Here is a 22,633-nt window from a genome sequence, read left to right as displayed (position 1 = left end):
TGTCTGTGGAATGGTTTGGACAATACACAAGATATATGGGGTCCAGTGTGAATGGCAGCTGGGTCTCATGCCTCATGACAAGCCCTCGGAAGAGCTTCATGATGAGTTTGAGTACAGGAAGATGATTGTTTATTGAGGCATGATAATGGGATAATGGTATTGGTCTTTAGGGAAGTCGTGGCCTAATGGTTAGAGCGTCTGACTCTCACCTCCACAACTGAGGTGCCATTGAGCCCCCCAACAGCACCATAAATGGCTGCCCAGGTGTGTGTTCACGGTGTGTGTCTGTTCACTGCTGTGTGTGCACTTTGGATGGGTTAAAATGCAGAGAACAAATTCTGAGTACAGTATGGGTCACCATACTTAGCCGTATGTCACGTCACTTAAAGAGGCACTTAGGAAACAGTGCTGCTCAGGGAAATGTTGAAATTGGAGGCATCACTGTTAAAGGCAGGTGATGTCCTGTAGTTTGTGATGGCCTGGATGCCTTGTGCCAGGTGTTGTTGATTTTCTGGATGTGAATTATCTGGACTTGTGCGTGCTTTACCTATCTGATGGCTTTGAACAGGGTCCATCCACATGGTACACACAGTTTTGTTTGTGTAAACAAGTTCCAGCATCACCAAAATGGAAAGATGATGCAAAGATGATGGAATTTAGGCAGCCTTGATTCAAGATGTGCATGCTTGAAACCTCTGTCAATAATAAGGAATGGGCATTTTGCAGATCATTAATAGCACTGCCTCCTTAGTATTTGTGTTGGGGGAAATGTACATTCTGACAAAAAGCACAGTGGTTAAGTCTTGTAGTAAATAAAATGGTCTGCATCTAACAGTCACAAACTCCACCAATGATGAGCAGTAATTAAAAACAAACTGATGCCAGTTGCCCATCCATTCTCTAAACCATTGAGTGCAGTCTCTAACTCATGTAGTGTCAGTTTCTTATCAAGCTTGTCTGCTGACTTTTTGGTTTATGTGAATATGCTTCAGATTACTTTAGTCTGCATGACATATACAAGGAGAAACACCTTCAAGTTAGCATTTTAAGCCATGGCTTTTTATGAGCATTGGACCAATAAAGATGTCGACTGAATAAAATTGACTGATTTGGATTGGTCTAAAGGTACACATGTGCTTTGTGAACAGGCAGATTTCAGTTTTACCCAACTGGAATTCACACTATTTGATCTCAGTTTGGAACCTAATTTTAGACCACTATTATCCTAAAACACCAGTCCCTTCTAAAACAGCAACTGAAATATCAGGCTTTATGAGCCAAACTGGGTGTATAGACCTCTGGTGTTTTTAAACCCCCACAGCAAGGTGTCTTTCCCCCCCCCCCCCACACACACACACATTTACATGATTGTTTTTCAAGATCTGATTACATTTTGATAGGCAAAGATATTTTTTCATCAATAATAGAGGTGGAGATTACACTCTGGGGTTTTAAGTGTTTTACTGTTGTTAAATGTAAACAGTCCTGGAACACATCTCTATATGGATGTCTACGTTTTTCCATTTAGCTATTTATATTATTATATATTATTTTATTGCATATGTACAAGTGTAGGATAAGGCTCCTTAAGTTCAGCAGTGTAGTGAATTCAATGAGCTCTGACACTCTTGGTTATTAATTTTTATTAATTAAAGATTCTTATGTGTGTGTGTGCATGTGTTTACAAATAATTATTGCGTTTGTTCTTGCAAATAAAAAAAGACAAATAAAATGAATAAAATTAGGATTTCATGGCGTTTTACTAAGGTCCTTTATTTTACAATGGTGAATCCCGTGACTAGCTTGGTAGGGCGTTTTACAACATGTTTTGCCAAATCGATACTTCTCATTTACATTAGTGCACTTAGTAGGGTATAAAATAACGGACCATACGTTATTGGTACAGGAGGTACAATTTGGGATTAAACCATAACTATACGCCTGGGTTCTGCTCGTCTTCTTATGTTCAGAAGACACCCGTCCATCAAAGAACAAACTAGCTTGGAAGTTATATATTATTTACTTCGACTGAGAGTAGTGGATAAATAACTTTAAATCAGCTTGATATAACAATAGAGCTATCTAGTTCAGTCAGCAACCATCACAATATGCTATTTAGCCCAAACTCTTTGACAGAATGTATACAGGAATGGGAAGCTCTCGAAAAGGACTATCAACAGGTTCAGGTGAGGTGGCAGCGGTTTATTTTAACTTTTAAGCACCTAGCAGTTCCTTAGCTAATGAATGTAGCCGGCTGGCTAGCTAGCGAATAATTCTTCTGTAGAGTTACAACGAGCTAGCTTACTAGCCAGCTTGTTGTTCGCTAATAAAGTCTTTAATTATGTTGGATAGCCAACTTAAAACTTTGGCCTAATTTTAGTAGCTAAATAGACAAGGATTCAATAAATGTACTCAGCAAAATTTTAACCTTAATGTCCCGTTAAGTTCCGTCGACGCTAACAAAACCTGGCTGCTTATTTTTCTGTTCTTTCGTGCCTGTAGATGGCGCCATGAAACGTGCAAAAATTATATATAACATTTAGTGAACGATTTCATTAAAGAGGAACAATCTTACTTCATATGCCATTTTAAAAACTTGACAATTACATAGTAAATTTGTTTCATGTATTGTACAGATACTCACTATGAAAAACAGATACTGTAGGAATTCTGAATAATGGCCGTCTTAACTTGGCACTTGAAACGTCCATGCAAATTGCACTTCATGCCTTATTCCTGTGCCATTATCTCCTAATTTTCAAAAGGTCTGAAAGATCTGACGCTGGCTTATGAAAATAAGTACACATTGTTTGTAGCTGGGGGGCACGGTGGATTAGTGGTTAGCACGTTCGCCTCACACCTCCAGGGTTGGGGGTTCGATTCCCGCCTCCGCCTTGTGTGGGGTTTGCATGTTCTCCCCGTGCCTCGGGGGTTTCCTCTGGGTACTCCGGTTTCCTCCCCCGGTCCAAAGACATGCATGGTAGGTTGATTGGCATCTCTGGAAAATTGTCTGTAGTGTGTGAGTGAATGAGAGTGTGCGTGACCTGCGATGGGTTGGCACTCCGTCCAGGGTGTATCCTGCCTTGATGCCCGGTGACACCTGAGATAGGCACAGGCTCCTCGTGACCCAAGAAGTTCGGATAAGCGGTAGAAAATGGATGGATGGATGGAAGGATGGATGTTTGTAGCTATTTTCAATGACGAGTGGGGATTTGTAGTACTGTAGGTGCCTCTAAAAAAAACTGAGAACTCAATTAACATCCCATGATTTAGGACACTTTCTTTCCTCAGTCTTGAGGGCAAAGTAGACTGAGAGTAGAAGGGGAGAGTCACAGAGGAGTCTGGGTGCAATGAACACATACGTCACGTGGATGATCTAAAAGGTGCAGGAAGGCAAAGGAAACTGCCTGTTATGTAGCTGGAGCTCAATAATGCTTATAACTCAATCCCACAGAATCTGGTGGAAGCTGCAATGATTAGCAATCATATTTTTGTTAAGGTGGGGGGATTCAGGTAGATCTCATTCTGGATTACAACAACCACTTCATACCTAGAGCCACTTCTGGAATATCACCATCAGCATGGCATTGGCTGGAATGAGTGAACCACTTTATTGACATTGGTGGCACTTGCTACACTTGTCAAGTTGGCAGAAGTGGAACTCCTTGGCCATGTCTGGTGTTTCACAACCACCCATCAGAGAATTTATGGATGAGAACATCTGTGCTGGGAAGCAGATGGATCCTACAAGGTCTTGTTTGACTCATTACATAAAGTTTAGATATACATTTATGGCATTTGGTATATGTTTTTATCCAGAGGGACATACATTTATCTCATTTATGCAGCTGAGCCTTTGAGGGTTAAGAGCCTTACTCAGAGTGGCAGCTTGGTGACCCTGGGATTTAAACTTCCGATCAGTAGTCGAACACCTTAACCATTGAGCTACTACGTCCCTGCATGGATATGCTATGGAGAGACATCTAAAGTCAGACTGGGCAAGTTTTTGACAGTGCCATGAAGGACACTGCAGCTCTCTGGGCAACTGACAGGCATTCCTGATGAGTATTTTTTCCTATTGAGTATTTGTTGCTGTTGGGGAAGGTCAAAGGCAGGATTTATTATTATGGCATCCTACGATGAGAACTCTATGCTGGTCTATGAGGTTCCTCTTAACACTGTTGAGTGCTTTAAGTGAAAAACAAGTGGCAAGGCCTACCACAAATCTTTAGCTGCTTTGCCATGTTTTGGAACAGAAACAAGCTTCAACTCATTCAGCAGTCTTGTCTGAGGGGTTCATTGCTACCTGGAAAAGAGAAGGCTTTCAGATAGGTCTTCAAGCAAGCTTTGTGACTTTGATTGGACTAAATCATAGCTGTGGCACAGACTCCTACTGGGATGCTATTGGGAGCCTAAAGCACTATTCGGATGGGACTAGTTTTACGTGGAGACGTGGAGTAATGCAATTTTACCTCAGGACGTCTGTAATATTAATTGGCCAATTCGCACGGGACAAGACATCTCAGTAAAACTAGCAGAAGTGGGAGGGGTAACTCGCTTTGGGCACCACAGTAACCTCCTTGTCCTCATGTGCGTATGACATCGCTTCCTGTTATCACGTGCGCAAACAGACAACATGGCGCCTCCATGCTTGAAAAACGTGCCAAAAACTACTTTTAAACAGGAAATGACGGAATTTTACCGTACATGTTTCCAGCGGGTCGATTTGGACGGGATTAGTATTACCTGAGGTAATTTTTCCGGACCTTTTTACAGAAGGTAAAAGTCGCCGTAATCTTTACTGACATTGTCCGTAATGATTGCCGAGATGGCGCATTCGGACGGGACTAAAATCACAGAGAAGCTCTGGTAATAATTACTTTACCCCCACGTCCCCACGTTAAACTAATCCAGTCCGAATAGGACTTAAGAGAACGAGTCCAAATGATCCGGGAGGAGGTACAAGTAGGTGTACTTTGTACAGCAGAATTGTGGAGATGCAGTAATAGGCCTCTAGAACCCTGTTATGTAAGGGGTTTGGAGGAAGACTCTGGAGGCAGGTGAAATTTGAACAGAGTTCCTTGTTTATGTTTATTTGGTCTGTGCTTCTCAGCACACTTTCAGAAATCTCAAAAACAGTAAACAGGTCTGTCCCAGACATCTAGATTTCATGAAAGAAATATGTGTGTGTAAAGGTAAATAGGGTGTCTTTTTTCCTTATAATAGGAGTCACTGTACTCACAAATGGATACAAATAGACTGGAGGTAATATGAAATGGGTGAGATTCATCATGCACTTCAGGCCAGATTGTACTACCTACAAAACGGTGCACTGTAATGTGGACAGAGGTCTGGAAGGCATTGTGGCCTTTTATTTATTGTAAATAAAATTTTTAATGTAGCTGAATTATGATTTTCTTCCCAGTCCATCCAATCTCTCTAGTTGTGGTATATAGCAGGAAACACAAATGTGCTCACTGTGCCATAGAAGAGGAACTGGATACTGTACGGTAGCACAATCAGAATCGGAATCAGAATCAGGTTTATTGGCCAAGTGTGTTGACACACACAAGGAATTTGGTTCCAGCTGTTTGTGACTCTCAAAAGTACAGACATAAATAACGCAATACTATACAAACTATACAAGACAATGCAGATGATGAGATACAGTATAGACAGAATGAGTATTAAATATGAATATAAAATATGACTGATCAGTTATGTACATAAAGTGTGGGAGAGCAAATAACAATTTTGTGCAATATTATGCTTTTTGAACAATATATAGCAGCAGTAGTGTGTAATATACAGATGATGTGATGACTGACAGTCCCGATAATGCAGTACTTATAGATATGAAGCAGTGAATATAATTATGGTGAGTTGTTGATCGGGGTGATTGCCTGGGGAAAGAAACTGTTCCTGTGTCTGTCAGTTTTAGTAAGCAAAGTTCTGTAGCGCCTGCCAGAAGGGAGGAGCTGAAAGAGGTTGTGTCCAGGGTGCGAAGGGTTAGGCAATAGGTCACACTTTTGCCCTTTTCAGCGCAATGAACATACATACAGACACAAAAATGCACACATAAAATGTCCACTAACACACGCACCCAAAACACACATCCACACGCACACAAATTGGGCATTGCATTTCATTAGGCCTCCAGAAAAAAAAGCCACACATTTGTAAATATTTCACACTTTTGATATGCCTTTGCCTAGCAGAGGAGTGTGTATGAGACATGAGGAGTGTGTATGGAACAGTAAGAGTGTGTATGAGACATGAGGAATGTGTTTGGAACAGTAAGAGTGTGTATGAGACATGAGGAGTGTGTATGGAACAGTAAGAGTGTGTATGAGACATGAGGAGTTTGTCTGAGACATGAGGAGTGTGCATGGAATAGTAAGTGTGCATGAGACATGAGGAGTGTGCATGGAATAGTAAGTGTGCATGAGACATGAGGAGTGTGTATGAGACATGAGGAGTGTGTTTGGAACAGTAAGAGTGTGTATGAGACATGAGGGGTGGCATCTGGTAGGCAAAATAGACATAAGTGTAAAATGTTCAGTGTATCATTGTAGAATTTTTGATTTATAAGCATGCAAGTCAATTTGACATGGAAAAAAAGGTTTTATTATTTACTAACATTAAAAATGGTCAAAATGGTTTCAAAACAATCTCCTGGCTTTCAGAGAGACAATGGCAAGAGATAGATTCATTTCAATTATGCAACACCTTCTAACAGACAAATTTGCTGCGGTCTCCGACATCTGGACAGGCTTCAACAAGAACTGTGCTGAGAGTTTCACTCCAGGAGAACACATGACCATAGATGAACAGCTGTTCCTACCATGGTTTGTTGTCCATTCACACAGTATATCGCAACCAAGTCAGACAAATTTGGGATCAAGTTCTGGATGGCCATGGAGACCAAATATGTCTGCAATGCATCTCCTTAGTACCCCAGTCGCCCAGGGTCCAGCTTGCGCAGTGAAGCACGAGCGATTTGCTACTGCACTGGGCATTCCAATGCTTCTGTGAAGGCATGTTGGGTTCTTGTTCCGTCTCAAAATTCACTTTTGGTGTTATAATTCATTAATGGCCAATGAAAATGAAATTACATCATTTTATTCTGTATGTGTACGAACATGTCAAAAGCCATGGACCATAACTTCACTCAGCTTATGACATTTTCTACAGACATACATTGGAGACTGAAGAGTTAGCAAGTTTTCATTTTATTCATGTATTAGCAACTTTTCATTCTTTCCCAAGTAAGGGATGTCTCATACACACTCCTCTTCATATCTCATACACACTCTTACTGTTCCAAACACACTCCTCATGTCTCATACACACTCCTCATGTCTCATACACACACTTACTATTTCATGCACACTCCTCATGTCTCATACACTCTCCTCATGTCTCGTACGCACTATTTTTGTCTGGAGGCCTAATGAAATGCAATGCCCTATTTGGTTGTGTGTGTGTGTGTGTTAGTGGACATTTTATCTGTGCATTTTTGTGTCTGTATGTATGTTCATTGCTCCGAAAAGGGCAAAAGTGTGACCTATTGCCTCACTAAATGTGGCCGGGTCAAATTGACTCGGGAGGACTTGAGCAGGAAAGTATTTATTTTACGAACACATAGTTCAACGAAAATAGACAAAATTAATTTACCAATTCTGGTAAATTTCAGGCAAATATGTGGAAGGAAACCCAAGTTATGACACATTAAACTTTCCAGATGAGTCAAATAGACCCCAGGTCTGCACAAGGGTTATATAAATATGATATGTACTATGGCAATGACAAACCTTAGCACACAATTTTTTTATATAAATAAAACAGACTATTTTGTATAGATAGGCCGTGAAGGTTTCCGTCACACACAGGTTTGGCCTGCTTTGGATCTGAGCTACTCTGAGTGAACAAATGCAAATGAGCCAGGCCTCACAGGTGATGGGGGACTTTGCACAACAAAAGCAGGGCTGAAGAACTGTGAAAATCTCAACAGGGGGAATTACACCTTGGGACCGGCATCAGAAAATAAAAAAGTCAGTAAATCTAGTGTTAAGAGGGAGAATAGCAGTGGGGAGAGGACACATCTCTGTGGAGCGCCAGTGCTGATTGTCCGAATGCTGGAGGTGACACCTCCCAGTCTCACCTGTTGTTTCCTGTCTGTCAGGAAGCTGGTGATCCACTGACAAATGGAAGGTGTATAGTTAGCCTTAGGAGTTTGGAGTGGAGAATTTAAGGAATTATAGTATTAAAGGCCAAACTGAAGTCGACAAACAGAATCTGGGCATATGTCCCTGGGCAGTCTAGGTGTTGCAGAATGTAGTGTAGTCCAGTGTTGACTGCATCGTTCCACTGATCTGTTTGCATGGTAGGCAAACTGTAGGGGATCCAGCATCTGTTCTGTTTCAGTCTTTAGGTGAGCCAATACCAGCTGTTCAAAGGTCTTCATGACAACTGATGTCAGAGCTACAGGCCTGTAGTCATTCAGTCCAGTGATGGAGGGTATCTTGGGGACCGGGATGATTGTGGAGAGTTTAAAGCAGGAGGGGATTACAATTATACAGGGATTACTTGTATGTAACAGAATGCATTTAGACAGACCTGCAAACACAAACAATTAAACCATGTAGACTCCTAGCCCTAAGAAAACTGTATAAAAGAAGATCCAAGGATGACATGCTTGATTGTTGCATCTTGCATGTAGTCATGTTTGTGTGGCACCGAGCATAATTTATTGGTGCCAGTTGGACTTGGTACTGCCAAGTTTACTAGTCTACTATTCAAATTTCCTACAAAATACTTTGACAGTATTTTACGTTTATATAGGCAATTAGTTTTTAAAAATGAGGAGATAGCATAGAAATGTACCATATTTTGGCCTAGTGAGTATTTATATTATACATAAAAGATATTTTATTTGCAGTGTTTATGCTTTTGAAATGGCATAATTAATAAGCATTCTTTTTCTCCTTTAAGTGCAGGATTCATTCAATTGTATGAGTAAATTTAATGCACTTTTTCGCATTATTTGTGCTTAAAAGATCCAAATAATGCGAAAAAGCAGCCAAATTCAGACCTGTACCAGCAGAGTTATTAAAATGTTATTAAATATTAATATAAGTAACCGTGCCCTTTAGCTGACTATTCTTTGTAGCCAGCTAAATAACATTATCTCAAGAAAGTATTTGTAAGTATCTGTTTCAAGAAAGTGTTTCTTGTTTCCATTTTCAGGAGACCCATCGCCTCTACAAACAAAAGCTGGAAGAGGTATCAAAATTACAGAATAGTTGTGCAACTTCTATTTTGCGACAGAAGAAAAGGCTGAAAGAGATTTCAGCTTCACTTGAAGAGTAAGATTTGCTTTGGCATTAACTGGTCCAACTGATGTTTGTTCAAGTGCTTTCTTATTTACGCTGTGTCACAGCCTGGTCAAATTTGTGTTTGTAGGTGACTTAAAAGTATTGTACACTTTTCACCTACAAAACAGATTTGTATTATTGTCTAATTTTTTTTTAGATGCAAACAGAAAGGGAGCCAAGAGGACATAAGCACTATAGTTGGGATTCAAGAGTCGATGAAAGAAAAGAAAAATGTATTTTTTGAGATGGAGTCCTTCCTTCCAAAGAAAAACGGGTAAAGCAAATAAGAGGCATTCACACCTTCAGTACACATTATCAGCCATTAACTAGCATGACAGCATTGTTGACTTATAGATAGCTGTGTAGGCTTTGTATGCAAAATGATTTGGATATAATTTTTTGGATTATATTAAAGGTTACTGTCTTGCAATACATTTTCTCACTCGGTCTTCTAGGTTATACCTCAGTCTTGTGCTTGGAAACGTGAATGTTACCCTCCTTAACAAACAGGCCAAGTAAGTTTCTGATCAGCCATATGCAACATTGCAAGACTTGTAATGAATGTATGAAACTGCAATATTTTCCTTCTTTCTTTTTTTCTAAACATGGCTATTGGTTTTATGCATTTAGAAGACTATACAAGTCTGCCTTGCTATTTTCCTAGTACATTTTACAAATTTCACATATGGTACCATAACTCGTATGGTAGTTTATGGTATGTATTCCTCATTATATACCCCACAGATTTCTTGTAGATTAGATAAATACCACGCAATTTCAGGGCTTAGTGGAATTTCGAATGAGGTCATTTGAATCTCTGCACATTCCCACATACAGTAAAAACAGGGACCCCACTGTGTATTACATTTCTAACAATAAGTTAGGATAACGGGATTACATTTATTTAGTGTATCAGCTCTTTTACCTAAATGTTTGTGTACTTCATACCATACAGCTATAGAGTACTTGACAAAATGATTGATTTAGGTTATTTATTAAAGGGGGCTAAATATAAAAAGCTGTACAGCCACCTGTCCAGTAACTCCAATTTGTAACCAGGGCAAGTCAACCTTTCAAGAGAACCAGAACATTGCAACCTGCAATTGGGCACCCCATTAGTATCATTGTAGGTTTGTTAGCTGTAACCCTCCTCTATTGAAAGACAAGTCCAAAAAACATAGTTGTGTCTTCTGGTTATTCCAAATGAAGTTTAAGGGTAATGTCTTAATTTTTGTGAAAAATGAAGGTGAGGGAAATCTGTCCTTTCTGAATATCTTTCAGATTTGCCTATAAAGATGAATATGAGCGGTTCAAGCTCTACCTGACCATCGTACTTCTACTTTTCTCCTTTATGTGTTGGTTTGTAGTGAGCTACAGGTATGCTTAACATTTGTACTTCAAATTCAAATTTTATTTGTCACATACAGAGTATGACATGCAGTGAAATGCGTTTAAGTTTTCGCATTTCCCAGGTTATGAGCCTGGGGTCAGAGCGCAGGGTCAGCCATAGTACGGTTAAGGGCCATGCTCCAGGACCCAATGTTGATGTCTCAGCAGCCTGTGGGCTTGAAGCACCGACCTTCTTATCAGTAACCCGAATCCAGCCTTAACCGCTGAATCATCACGTCCTCGCCAATAGACAGACTTAATTCATTTCACTCCATTCCACCTTAGTGGTTTCCTGTGTGCTTCATTCCTTGCAGGTAGTAGTCATGGTAGGTCATGACCTAACATATGCAGCCTGTGAAAGGCCCTAGTTGTCTTTCCCATTCTATTTGTCTTGCCATTGAAGAGAAGTGGATTTAGGATATTTTGCAATCTCACCTGTCTAATGGAAGGATATTTATATATGTGTATATATGTATATATGTGTGTGTGTATATATGTATATATGTGTGTATATTTTTATATATAAATATATAAATATATATAAAAATATATATATATATATATATATATATATATATATATATATAAAACCATGGTTATACAGCCAAGTACTGGCCCATTTTATAGGCTGCACACATGAGGCCATTCTAATGGTCCATTAGTTTCAAACAAAATGCTCCCTGGCAATCGTCATCTTGATCATTGTAAAGACAGTATATTATATACACACTTAGGAAGTTAGTTTATACTACTGTCTTAACTCTTCACCTCATTCATTTTTGTAAAGTAATTTCTGCACTTTTTGCCTTTTGAAAGTGTATTGTGTGTTTTATCTATTTATTTTTTTAAACTATACTCATGTCTTTCATTAACAGAGTGCTTGATGCTCTTTTCAACTTTCTGCTGGTGTGGTATTACTGCACATTGACGATAAGAGAGAGTATACTTATTAATAACGGTTCTAAGTGAGTAATATTTGTTTAATAATTTTGTACTTATTTGTTTTGCTTTCTTTTTTAAATGAAAATAACAAAGGCAATATTTAGTGTTCCCTTTTTTAATGCAGTAATTTGCTAAACCTTTAGCTTTTGGAAGAGATGATTTTGGTAGCATCAAGAACTCTGACCAGGGTTTTCTGTGTTCTGTGGTGTTGCAGGATTAAGGGCTGGTGGGTATTTCAACATTATGTCTCAACTTTCCTCGCTGGAGTAATGCTGACTTGGTAAGATTTGCTGTATCCTGTTCAGTACTGAGAAATGTATTGTAATTGTATTGGTTGTACAAAACAGTAGAGCTAAAGCAGCAGAAGTCATATTTCAGATTTTTTGTTTTTCAGATATAAAATATATTGAGGCAGTCGTGGCCTAATGGTTAGAGAGTCTGATTCGTAACCCATAGGTTGTGGGTTCGAGTCTCGGGCCGGCCACGACTGAGGTGCCCTTGAGCAAGGCACCAAACCCCCCAACTGCTCCCCGGGCGCCGCAGCATAAATGGCTGCCCACTGCTCCGGGTGCATGTTCACGGTGTGTGTGTTCACTGCTGTGTGTGCACTTCGGATGGGTTAAATGCAGAGAACAAATTCTGAGTATGGGTCACCATACTTAGCCGTATGTCACGTCACGTCACTTTTTAATGCTGTTTGCAGTCTGGTAATCATTGATCTCATAATGATAATGGTGGGGTCCAAAAGTCTGTTTTCAGTTTTCAAGTTTTATTATTGACCACAACTTGAATATAAAGTGGACATACTTTGATCTATTTACATGCATTTCAGAGTTCATAACATTTGGGGTCCCCCCCCAACCACTCCCCATTTTTTTATGACAGTATGTACTCAATCTAGCATGTACTCTACAAGTTTATGCAAAACCTCATGATCCAATTTTACATCAAATCCACCAGAACATCTGAACACATACTTCAGTAGAAGAAATTAAGCATGTGGAAAATCTGAACTTTTGTACAAACATGGTCAACATGGTCAATATCACAAATATGCTTAAATGGATTATTTAAATAGGGACCTAGAAATAATGCAGGATTTTGAATATCAAATATTCAAGATATTGAACATTTACTTTCTTTAAAGAAAATGTTGAGGTTTATAATCTGAAACTTTCTCTTTAATGTCTTGAGGGATATTTAGTTAAACTAAACTGTTCTTTAACATCCACATTCCTCATCTTAAACAAATGATTGCCACAGTTACTAATTTTACAACAGTATGTATAATATATGTATATCCATTTAAACAAACAGTTAAACAATACAGTTTATTAGTTGGATAATAGCTAGTAAACAACCTTTTATTTATTTTTTTAAACAGGAATTATTGATGTAATCTGTCACCTCTGTTTCACAGGCCTGAAGGAGAACTCTACCAAATGTTTAGGAACCAGTACCTGTCTTACTTTATGTATATAAGTAATACATCTTTTTTTTTTTTGTTGTTGTTGTGTCATTTCTATCAGTCATATTGAGAGGTTTTTCTATATGTAGCAAGGCACATTTTATCACTCTCATTTCATACAGATTTTGTCCAGTTTCTTCAGTACTACTACCAGAGTGGCTGTCTGTACCGGCTTCGTGCTTTGGGAGAGAGACACAACATGGATCTCACAGTTGGTGAGATACAGTATGCTCTAAATGTTTTTTAGTATAATCACAAATTCTCTTGGTGATGACCTCCTAATCATCGAGTGGCAGAATCCCCGCTCTCATTCCCCTTGTGGGGAGCTCCTAGTGCTGGTCCCAAGCCTGGATAAAATGAGAGGGTTGTGTCAGGAAGGGCTAATATGCGGACTACATGACCTGCTATGGTGACCCCGAACAGGGAGCAGCTAAAAGAAAAGAAAAAATGTGATTAACATGATACACCATAGAAATTTCCAGCTCTAATTAATGTCAGTTAATGTAATTAATATAAAATTATAAATATAAGGGAAAAGTGGCAAGCATTACAGTACAGTCCAATATTCCTTGTACATAATTTTCTTCTACTAGTTTATCATTAGTATACATAAATGAGGGTTTTTCCTTTTTTTGTTGTCCTTTACCTGTCAGTTTTGCCTTGCTTCAAAATGCAAGGTACCCCATAATCACATCAGATTGCACAGCATACTGAGTGCCAATCCTCTGTGTGTCCTTAAAATATAATTGTATGTACATGCTCTGTCCTCAGAGGGTTTTCAGTCCTGGATGTGGAGGGGATTAACATTTCTGTTGCCTTTCCTTTTTTTCGGTCACGTGAGTATAACAGGGTTTCTTATCATTGCAAGTATGTACTCTTTGGACTTCAGTGGTTCAACATGCACAGACTGATTTTTAGTAATAGTGTAGTACACAATAGCATAACCAGTGTAATGGGAGTAAGGGGTGTATTGTGGTGGCAAGAGGAGATTGCAGCATTTGCATTTAGAATGTCATTTATACTAATAGGCCTTTGCATTCTGTCTGAAGGTAAACATTTAGAGATGATTTTAGGCCATTTTATAATTATTCAGCATAGATTATTTTTATCTTTGAAAAGGGGTACCTCAAAGTACCTAAACATGATATGATTATTTTAAGTGTCTAATTATATATCAAGTGTAATCAGTGTAAAACTATCAGTCATTGATTTATGCATTACTGTGTTATCCTGGTCAAGATCCTGGTAATGATGGATGCAAGATGGGTATCCTTCAAAAACAGAAAAGCATATTTCACAGAAATAAACTTTGGCATAATTTTGTCCTTGCATATAATTTATTATGCAATGGCAGATAATACCAGTGTGACAAAAGAGAAAGATTGCATTTAAAGTATGATTGTCACTTTTTTTATTATTTTTTTTAATGTGTACTTTCAGTTTTGGCAACTCTACAATGGAATCACACTTTTCCAAATGTCTCAACTGCCAGAATGGAAAGAGTGGCAGGTAAAACATAATACCGCAAAGATTGCAATAGTCCAAGCCTCTTTATATTTTAACTATTAATGACCATTAAAATTAAACTGGCTTTAACCTGATAAACAATGTATTGCATAGTATGTTAAAAAAAACATAGCAAAACTGAACTACATTGTACCAATTTGCTGATCACTATGCATAAAAAATACAAATGTGAAGCCTTTATCAGCCATGCTACAGCACCCCGGTTGCAGTGAGGGATACAGGCCATGCTCTGTCAAGGGCTTAACAGTGGCAGCTTGGCGGTACTGGGGCCATTCTGTTCAGTACCATAAAAGTAACTAAAGTGTATTCAGCAAACTCATCTGATAAGAGAACAATGCTAAGCTATACTGGTAGAAATACAGCCAATATAATGTTTTTTGTGTTTTTCAGTTCTTTTATTTATATATATATATATATATATATATATATATATATATATGTATATATATATATATATATATATATACACACACACACACACACACACACACACACACACACACACACACACACACACACACACACATATATATATATATATATATATATATATATATATATATATATATATACACATATATATGTGTGTGTGTGTGTGTGTATATATATATATATATATACACACACACATATATATGTATATGTGTATATATGTGTATATATATACATATATATGTACTTGGTGCAAAGTATTATCATTTTTTTTCTGTTGCACAGGTGCTAATGTGTGGATCCACCTTTCTTGTGCTGTTTATGGGGAACTTCTTCACCACACTTCGTGTAGTTTACCAAAAATACACAAATCAGGAAAAAGCAAAAGATATATAAATGAAAGCCAAATACACTCAGCCTTTGCGCACAGAAAAAAACAAATGATTTGTATTTGTATTATACAAATGTTTTTATTTCCTTTGTTGTACTGTATATTATTGTGTGAAGTTTAAGGTTCAGTACAACAATTCTAACATTTATTTTTAATTTACAGATTTTAATTTAAAAGTAGTGGAAAAGTTAATGATTGATACAGAGTTTACAGTTTCTTTCCATCTGGTTGGTGGATTGGTCACTGTCATCTCATGCAGGATGTGTTTCTGACTCACTGTTCATGATATAGACTCTGGATCAACTGTGACACTGACCAAAATAAAGTGCTTACTGAAAATGTATATGTGTATGTGTTATATATGTATGAATTAATGAATGAACATTTTTTAATCAATTATTGAATGCAGCTTCTTATGCTGTGCCTTAGGTTAATATATTTTTATCCATCCAAAAGTCAATAAAAATGGATGGAAAGTTTGAAGGTTAAATGAGTTTTTTTTAAATATCTCCAATGACTCCATTGATTCTACTTTGATAATTACTTATACCTTTTAGTTCAGTTATTATTATACATTTATAACTCTTAGCATGCAAACCTATGAGAGAGATCAAATGTGTTTAACATGCTATAACTTCAGCTAGAAAACCTATTTATTATACATACAAATTTTGAACAAGTTATTTCACAAGATTTTTCTTTGAAAATACTGCTGAGTTTTTTTTAATCAGGGTAAAATACACAAATACGGATAGAAGATATACAAGGAGTATAAAACAGAGTTCACAGAAAATAAGAGCATATGGTGGCACACCACATGATGCAAACTACACATCAGCAGTAAGAATCAAAAGGAGAAATCAGAGACAAAAGAAATAAACAGAAAAACAGATAAAGTTCTGGTACCAAGACTGAAGGACCTACTCATTTTTCAAAATATACAAGTTCAATGGTAAAGTATGACCTCAAGTATGACCTATACAAATATACAAGTACGATGGTCAAGTATGACCTATGGCTTTCATGGCTGCTTCTTTAATGGGCTCACCAATCTTTACTGATGTAACAAATGATGGTAGCAGTATAATGAATTCAGAGGTCTATAGAACCTGTCTGACAAATTACAGGCAAATGCATCCAATGTAATTGGTAGGATGTTCAATATGCAGTTGGGTCTAAAATTTCCAGATTGATGATCAGCAACAAGAATGTAATTTTTCCCCCACCAGATTTGTGACTGTTTCGAAGCATGAAGACTGTTTCGTTTGTTTCTTGGGCTGTTATATTGTTTCCTTACCCACATCACAAGTAGACTTGCTCAGAGGCTAAATACTGTCCCAAAGAATACACACAAAATTTGTTTATTGACAGTTTACTGCTCTTAAAAGAGATATTTTGTTAAGAATCCTGCCCCATGATCCATGCCTTGATTTCAGCAGACATGGTGGAGGAAATAACATTTAGAGAATCTTCTTCCTCTTCTTTCGGCTTTGGAGGAAATTACATTTAGAGAACGATGAATTCAAAATTAATTTCTGAACTTTTAATGTGAGTGTAGTACCTCATCACTGTAAAGTGTTGAGTCAACTTTGTTAAGGTCCAATTTATTTTTTATGGATCTGACATTAAAATAGCCTATAAAATTTCATATGAATATATATATATACCAGAATAGACCTAATATTTGAGGGGGGGAAACAACAGAATGTGAAGTCTAGCTCCAGATTTCTATAAAACTGCTTTTTGAATTATTTGTTAATAATGAGCTATCAAGAAATGAAAACTGAAATTCTGTTCTATTGGTTGATATACTATTGACCTCAAATTTCTTCAGAAACAAAGCAACTGACCTTGCTGTTCCAATACTTTCAGAGAAGAGTATATGTAAATATAAGTATGTATACTAGATTTTTCTAAATGTAAGATTGATTTATTTATTTTTTTGCTGTATACATTACATTAATGAGGGAAAAAAATAAGTAAAATAACAAAAAATTGGAATAAAGGAAAGGCACCCTATATCATTTAGTAGATATAGCTTCACAATATAAGAAGTTATATTGATTAATTGCTTGCTTGTTATGTTTAACCACAGAGTGACTGGATAATGCTCTCCATCTGTTTGTCATGGCATCACTATATTTGTTTTTTGGGTGGACACAGAGTCTGCTTGAGATGTTGCGTGTAATGGGTTACCAAAAGACTGTATAGTCATATCCGTAGGAGGGCTAAAATGAGAATGGGCATAAGGAGTCTTTGTCATCCAGAAATTTCTGGCCTGATACTGATGATTGTGTCCATGGCTATGTCCACAGTTGTGTCCATGGCTGGATCCAAATCTAGGCCCAAAGCTATAGCCAGGGTTTTGTGAAGGCATTGTGAAGTTCTGCTGGGTAATGGTTGAATTTGACCAACCATCTACACTGCTTTGAGCATTTCCAGTTGTTTGAGAAGCAAGCATAGATGCTGGCGCATAAGCCTGGACAGGGTATGAGCCAGGTGATGGGCTGCATCTGAAAGAGTTATCAGTGCATTTTATCATCAACATATTTGCCATATCAAAACAGATAAGACTGATTACACTGATTAATGTAAACCAATGTTTACAAACCACTGACCCCTTCATCTTTAAAATATTTTTCTCAGACAAGGTCAGTACAGATTCGTTTTATAGATATTTATTTAATATTTGTCAGTACAAATATTAGCCTCAAGATTTAAATGTGAACAATAATATCTCAACTATATATTGGAGCCACAGAACATTCTAATCCTGAACTTCCCATAGACAACATACATTAGGCCAAAGATCACATTATTTATACATGGTGTCCCAAAATGACATTATTTATGCATGATCTTCTAAAACTTTTCATTCTTACCAGCATTTTCAGTTCAGTGAAAGAAATTCAATGAAATGGAACAAAGGTAAGCAATAAACAGCCAGACGAGGGGAAAAAGTGTTTGGGTTACCAAAAAACTAAAAATAACTTACAGCTGTTCTGCAGCAATGGAAGCAAATTAAGCACTGAAAATTGATGCTACAATTACTCTCAACCTTTGTTTTGTTTTGTATAAAAGCAGTGTTAGTACAAACTGTGTTACTACACCAAGTTAAGCAATATTGGACAGTATTGTACTGTAGGAAGTAGCATATTGCTCTCATAATGGTAAAAAAAAAAGGCAATTAACAAAGGAAGATAGTCAGACCATTATAACCCAGTAACAAGCTGAAAAAGTCTAGTTCTTTCCTTTAGAAAAATTGCAAAGAAAGCTAAAAGTATCAGTGAATATAATTTCCTACACCACAAAAAAGGCACTTGGAAACTGAAGAAAACTGACAGGAAGAGGTCTGGCAGAACCAACCCACAACAGAACCAGAAGACAAGTTTCTGAGAATCAACAGCTTACACAGCTTACATGATATGCAGCTCACAGCACAACAGCTTCAATCTTAATTGCAATGGAATAGCCAGCAAAGTCTCCATACATAAACCTGATCAAGCTGGTTTGAGCTGAACTGGACCTAAATGTTACCTAAAAGAGCCTTTTCAAAGAGCCACAAATCCTAAAAGAACTTTTCGAACAATATTTGATATCCTATAAAAAAAAGAATCCCACAATTGAGTTCGGTGGTTACGTCTGCATAAGATGTCTTTAATGAGTCAAACATTTCGATTATATTTTGTTAAACTAACAGAGGCCATGATGTTGAATTGTGTTTTTTTTTGTTTTGTTTTTTTAAACTTTTTGTTCTATGCTTAAATTTCAATAAAATCTGGAACAAAAACGAAGGTGAAGTGTATGTATATTATATAATTTAGTTATTTTATTTTTCCCAAGATAGCCTTTAATTGCCTTTGACAGACAAAAATGTATTGAAATCATTCTCAGGGCTGGATTAGTAACCTGTTATAAGACTGTGATATACTTTAACGGTCCAACGTGTCAAACGAAACACTGTTCCCAAACTGTAAATTTTGCATCCCTAACTAAGAAGTAGATATGTACAGACATCCACTGGTAAAGGCATGACTGATATAATTATAGCATACATAGTCCCCTGTATATGAAGAAGCCCTGTAGTTAACTTTTGGGATGCCCTGTAGTTAACTATAAGAATTTACAAGAAAATAGACTGATAAATGGTTATTTATCAGTCTACGTATTTTGTTGTAAATTCTTATAGTTAACTACAGGGCGTCCCAAAAGCAGGTTGTGACACCTTGTGTATGCTTCACATAGCTCACTTTAAAAATGTTTAAAAAATTATATATGGATATAATAAATGCAAAAAGATTGTTCTTATATTTAAGTATAAATAATAGCTCATGGAGAAAATGTTTACTCACATAGTGTGTAGGATCTTTTTTCGTTCCCCAGCAGATGCAGGGATAAAACGCACACATGTTATTTTCTTCAGCAATCTGAATGGCACAGTCTTCTCCATTACACAAGCTTTGGACTCAGACATCTGAAACACTGAACACCATTTCATGCCATCTATTACAAATCCTTCAGTTAAGGACATATTACAGCACAAAAGTATTCAGCTACCATCTTCACCAAAGTGTTCATTTTGAAAAATATTTATTTCCAAAATATATTACTCTATTTAAACTTTAGACAAAAATGTATTTTCTACAATTACTGGGATATCCAACGCATTTAGGAGGTTAGTGATAGTAATCAATTTAATCACACTTTTGTTATAATCCTGAAGATCATCTGAGTGTCTTCATCAATATGATCAAATGTTTAAAATGATCTGTATATCGTGTTTTAATCACAAGTCAACAAGATACAGAAAATGGTAAGACATTTACAATAACCAGGAAAAGGATACACATCTGCCCAGTGAATATGGCCAGGAAATTGCATAAGAATACAGTATTTGGGATAAAGAGATAAACAATGAGCATCAGGAACCAAGGAAGAGCTGCAGTGGGCAGAGTAAAGCCAAGCAGAAATGCCTTCGTCATGCGGGATCTGATGGTCACCATCCCCAGCATAGCAAAAGATACTGGGATTAGGCCTGATACTGAGGTCCTTGTAGATGGTGAAAACAACAAGAGCTCCAGGAGGACATGTATTAGGCCAATAGAAGTTACCAGAAAAAGTAAAAGGTGTAAAAATCGCACTGTACCAACTCCTTTCTCTAATCCACTGCAGAACAACACCAGTACAGCCACACTAGACATGAGCTGGCCCACATCCTTATGGTAAAAGCAGTAGGTAAGAAGTCTGTGAACTGCGTGGGGGTTCAATAGAGAGACAGAATTAAGCTTTATGTTTGTGAATAATAAAAAAAAACAGAGGTTAAGCAGAAGATGCATCATAGGTTGATTATAAATGAGGTATTATTGGTTGATTAATAAATGAGGCACTACATCATTATCAATGTATTCAAAAGACATGACATAATCAACAAACTCAAGACGTGACAAAATCTTACCATGGCCGTTAATAAGAACGCTGGAGTCCAGACTTAGTGCATGCACCGAAATGTTCAAGTGATTAGTTACGATGCTAAAGACACATGACAGTGTGACTACAAACACGACTCCACTCGTAAACTCGAAAGCTGACACAAAACTCGAAATCTTTAAGCGTACATTGCAAAACCTGTCACGCATTTTCACTTAATCACATAAATCAGATGAGACTGAAAAGGTTCGAGCTATAGTTTATTATTGTCGAAGCATGAAGACGTATCAACTTCCGTGTTTGGGAAAATTCAAACGGTCGTATTCGAGACTGCTAAACTGCGCAGAGTTTGCGCAAGATTTGCGTATCGCCGCTAACCTTGGTCGGCTTGTTACTTATGACATTGTGATACGCTTGTGACATACGGCTAAGTATGGTGACCCATACTCAGAAATCGTTCTCTGCATTTTACCCATCCAAAGTGCACACACACAGACACCGTGAACACACACCCGGAGCAGTGGGCAGCCATTTATTCTGCTTCGCCCGGGGAGCAGTTGGGGCGGATTCGGTGCATTGCTCAAGGGCACCTCAGTCGTGACGGCCCGAGACTCGAACCCACAACCGTAGGGTTACGAGTCAGACTCTCTAACCATTAGGCCATGACTGCCTACGACTAAATGACCAATCGAATGATACAAGGCTCCAGAATTTTGTATCATTTAATTGGTAAATTATTGATGGTCCCAATGTGACACTCTGCTGAATATCTGTCTAATATCAGACCTAAAACTTACTTCACCTTGGTCTACGGGCACGACGTGATTGTATGGGAAACGACTGAATAATTATAATAACTATAATAATAATAATTATAAATAATTAACATGACACACCCAATAACTGGCTGTGCTGGTTAAACAGTTCGGTTATATTCTCTTTCTCTCTCTCTCTCTCTCTCTCTCTCTCTCTCTCTCTCTCTCTCTCTCTCTCTCTCTCTCTCTCTCTCTCTCTGCTTTTCCTCCCACAAGCCTCATGAAATATTCAAGGCAATAAAGTACTACGTACAAACTGAAACACCAAGATTTTTGTTTATACCTGAAATATATTTGCTTACTATGCTTAATATGGTCATCATGTAGGCTAATAAAATATGTCGTACTAAGTAATCATTTTTATAATAATAATAATAATAATAATAATAATAATAATAATAAGAAGAAGAAGAAGAAGAAGAAGAAGAAGAAGAAGAAGAAGAAGGTGAAACTGAACAAGTCTGGTAGCATTCCTTTCTTGATACCTCATCACAGACACTACAGCTAACCATCTACAGTCTGACTTTTCACAATGGCACAATGGCACTTATTATTACATTTATCACATTTATTTTGTTATGGAAAGTCAGTTAGACTCGTGCACATGTTTTACACTTTTGTTTATGTTATTGCACCAAACACAAATCAATAATTCACAGGCATTTACAAGTAATACATTTACAGTTATGGAATTTGGCAGACGCAGAATATATAGAAGCAGGTATCACAATTAACAGTCATAATGTTTTAATATTTCATATTTTATATACTATATATATATATATATATATATATATATATATATATATATATATATATATATATATATATAAAGTAACAGGACTGACAAAGAATGAAAAACTGT

The 22,633-nt window shown here is 37.3% G+C and overlaps 2 protein-coding genes across 4 annotated transcripts; one reads left to right on the top strand and one right to left on the bottom strand.

The window, feature by feature from the left end:
- Positions 1-1,856: 1,856 nt before the first annotated feature.
- On the top strand, positions 1,857-15,867 carry tmem120aa (transmembrane protein 120Aa). Its single transcript, XM_027138469.2, has 12 exons — positions 1,857-2,186; positions 9,250-9,368; positions 9,535-9,651; positions 9,833-9,892; positions 10,659-10,754; positions 11,642-11,731; positions 11,923-11,988; positions 13,129-13,190; positions 13,299-13,391; positions 13,948-14,012; positions 14,617-14,685; positions 15,421-15,867. Exons 1-12 carry the CDS (start codon positions 2,109-2,111, stop codon positions 15,529-15,531), a joined length of 1,026 nt encoding a protein of 341 aa, XP_026994270.1. The 5' UTR covers positions 1,857-2,108; the 3' UTR covers positions 15,532-15,867.
- rhbdd2 (rhomboid domain containing 2) lies at positions 13,222-21,292 on the bottom strand. Of its 3 annotated transcripts, none has more exons than XM_047804637.1 (4): positions 20,982-21,292; positions 20,373-20,777; positions 19,879-20,029; positions 13,222-13,606 (listed from the first exon to the last, which is right to left on the bottom strand). In XM_047804637.1, exons 1-4 carry the CDS (start codon positions 21,160-21,162, stop codon positions 13,459-13,461), a joined length of 885 nt encoding a protein of 294 aa, XP_047660593.1. In that variant the 5' UTR covers positions 21,163-21,292; the 3' UTR covers positions 13,222-13,458. The 3 variants fall into 3 exon arrangements, with proteins under 3 accessions (XP_047660593.1, XP_026994247.1, XP_026994238.1); XM_027138446.2 differs by lacking the exon at positions 13,222-13,606 and adding an exon at positions 16,220-18,039 and having other exon boundaries at positions 19,879-20,008; positions 20,673-20,777; positions 20,982-21,289; XM_027138437.2 differs by lacking the exon at positions 13,222-13,606 and adding an exon at positions 16,220-18,039 and having other exon boundaries at positions 20,982-21,288.
- Between the last annotated feature and the right edge of the window lie 1,341 nt (positions 21,293-22,633).

This window comes from Tachysurus fulvidraco, chromosome 20 (genome assembly GCF_022655615.1).
Source record: "Tachysurus fulvidraco isolate hzauxx_2018 chromosome 20, HZAU_PFXX_2.0, whole genome shotgun sequence".
Taxonomy (NCBI): Eukaryota; Metazoa; Chordata; class Actinopteri; order Siluriformes; family Bagridae; genus Tachysurus; species Tachysurus fulvidraco.
The sequence above is the reverse complement of the archived record's forward strand: the minus strand, read 5'-3'. Positions and strand labels throughout refer to the sequence as shown.

Bases quoted from the DNA above. Each gene is read 5' to 3' on its own strand.
- tmem120aa (XM_027138469.2), top strand. From the start codon at position 2,109: ATGCTATTTAGCCCAAACTCTTTGACAGAATGTATACAGGAATGGGAA. The intron at 11,732-11,922 runs GTGAGTAATATT...GTGGTGTTGCAG, and splicing joins CTTATTAATAACGGTTCTAA to GATTAAGGGCTGGTGGGTAT. The intron at 13,392-13,947 runs GTGAGATACAGT...CTCTGTCCTCAG, and splicing joins CAACATGGATCTCACAGTTG to AGGGTTTTCAGTCCTGGATG.
- rhbdd2 (XM_027138437.2), bottom strand. From the start codon at position 21,162: ATGCGTGACAGGTTTTGCAATGTACGCTTAAAGATTTCGAGTTTTGTG. The intron at 20,778-20,981 runs GTAAGATTTTGT...ACCCCCACGCAG, and splicing joins CGTTCTTATTAACGGCCATG to TTCACAGACTTCTTACCTAC. The intron at 20,030-20,372 runs GTATCCTTTTCC...GATTTGTAATAG, and splicing joins CATATTCACTGGGCAGATGT to ATGGCATGAAATGGTGTTCA.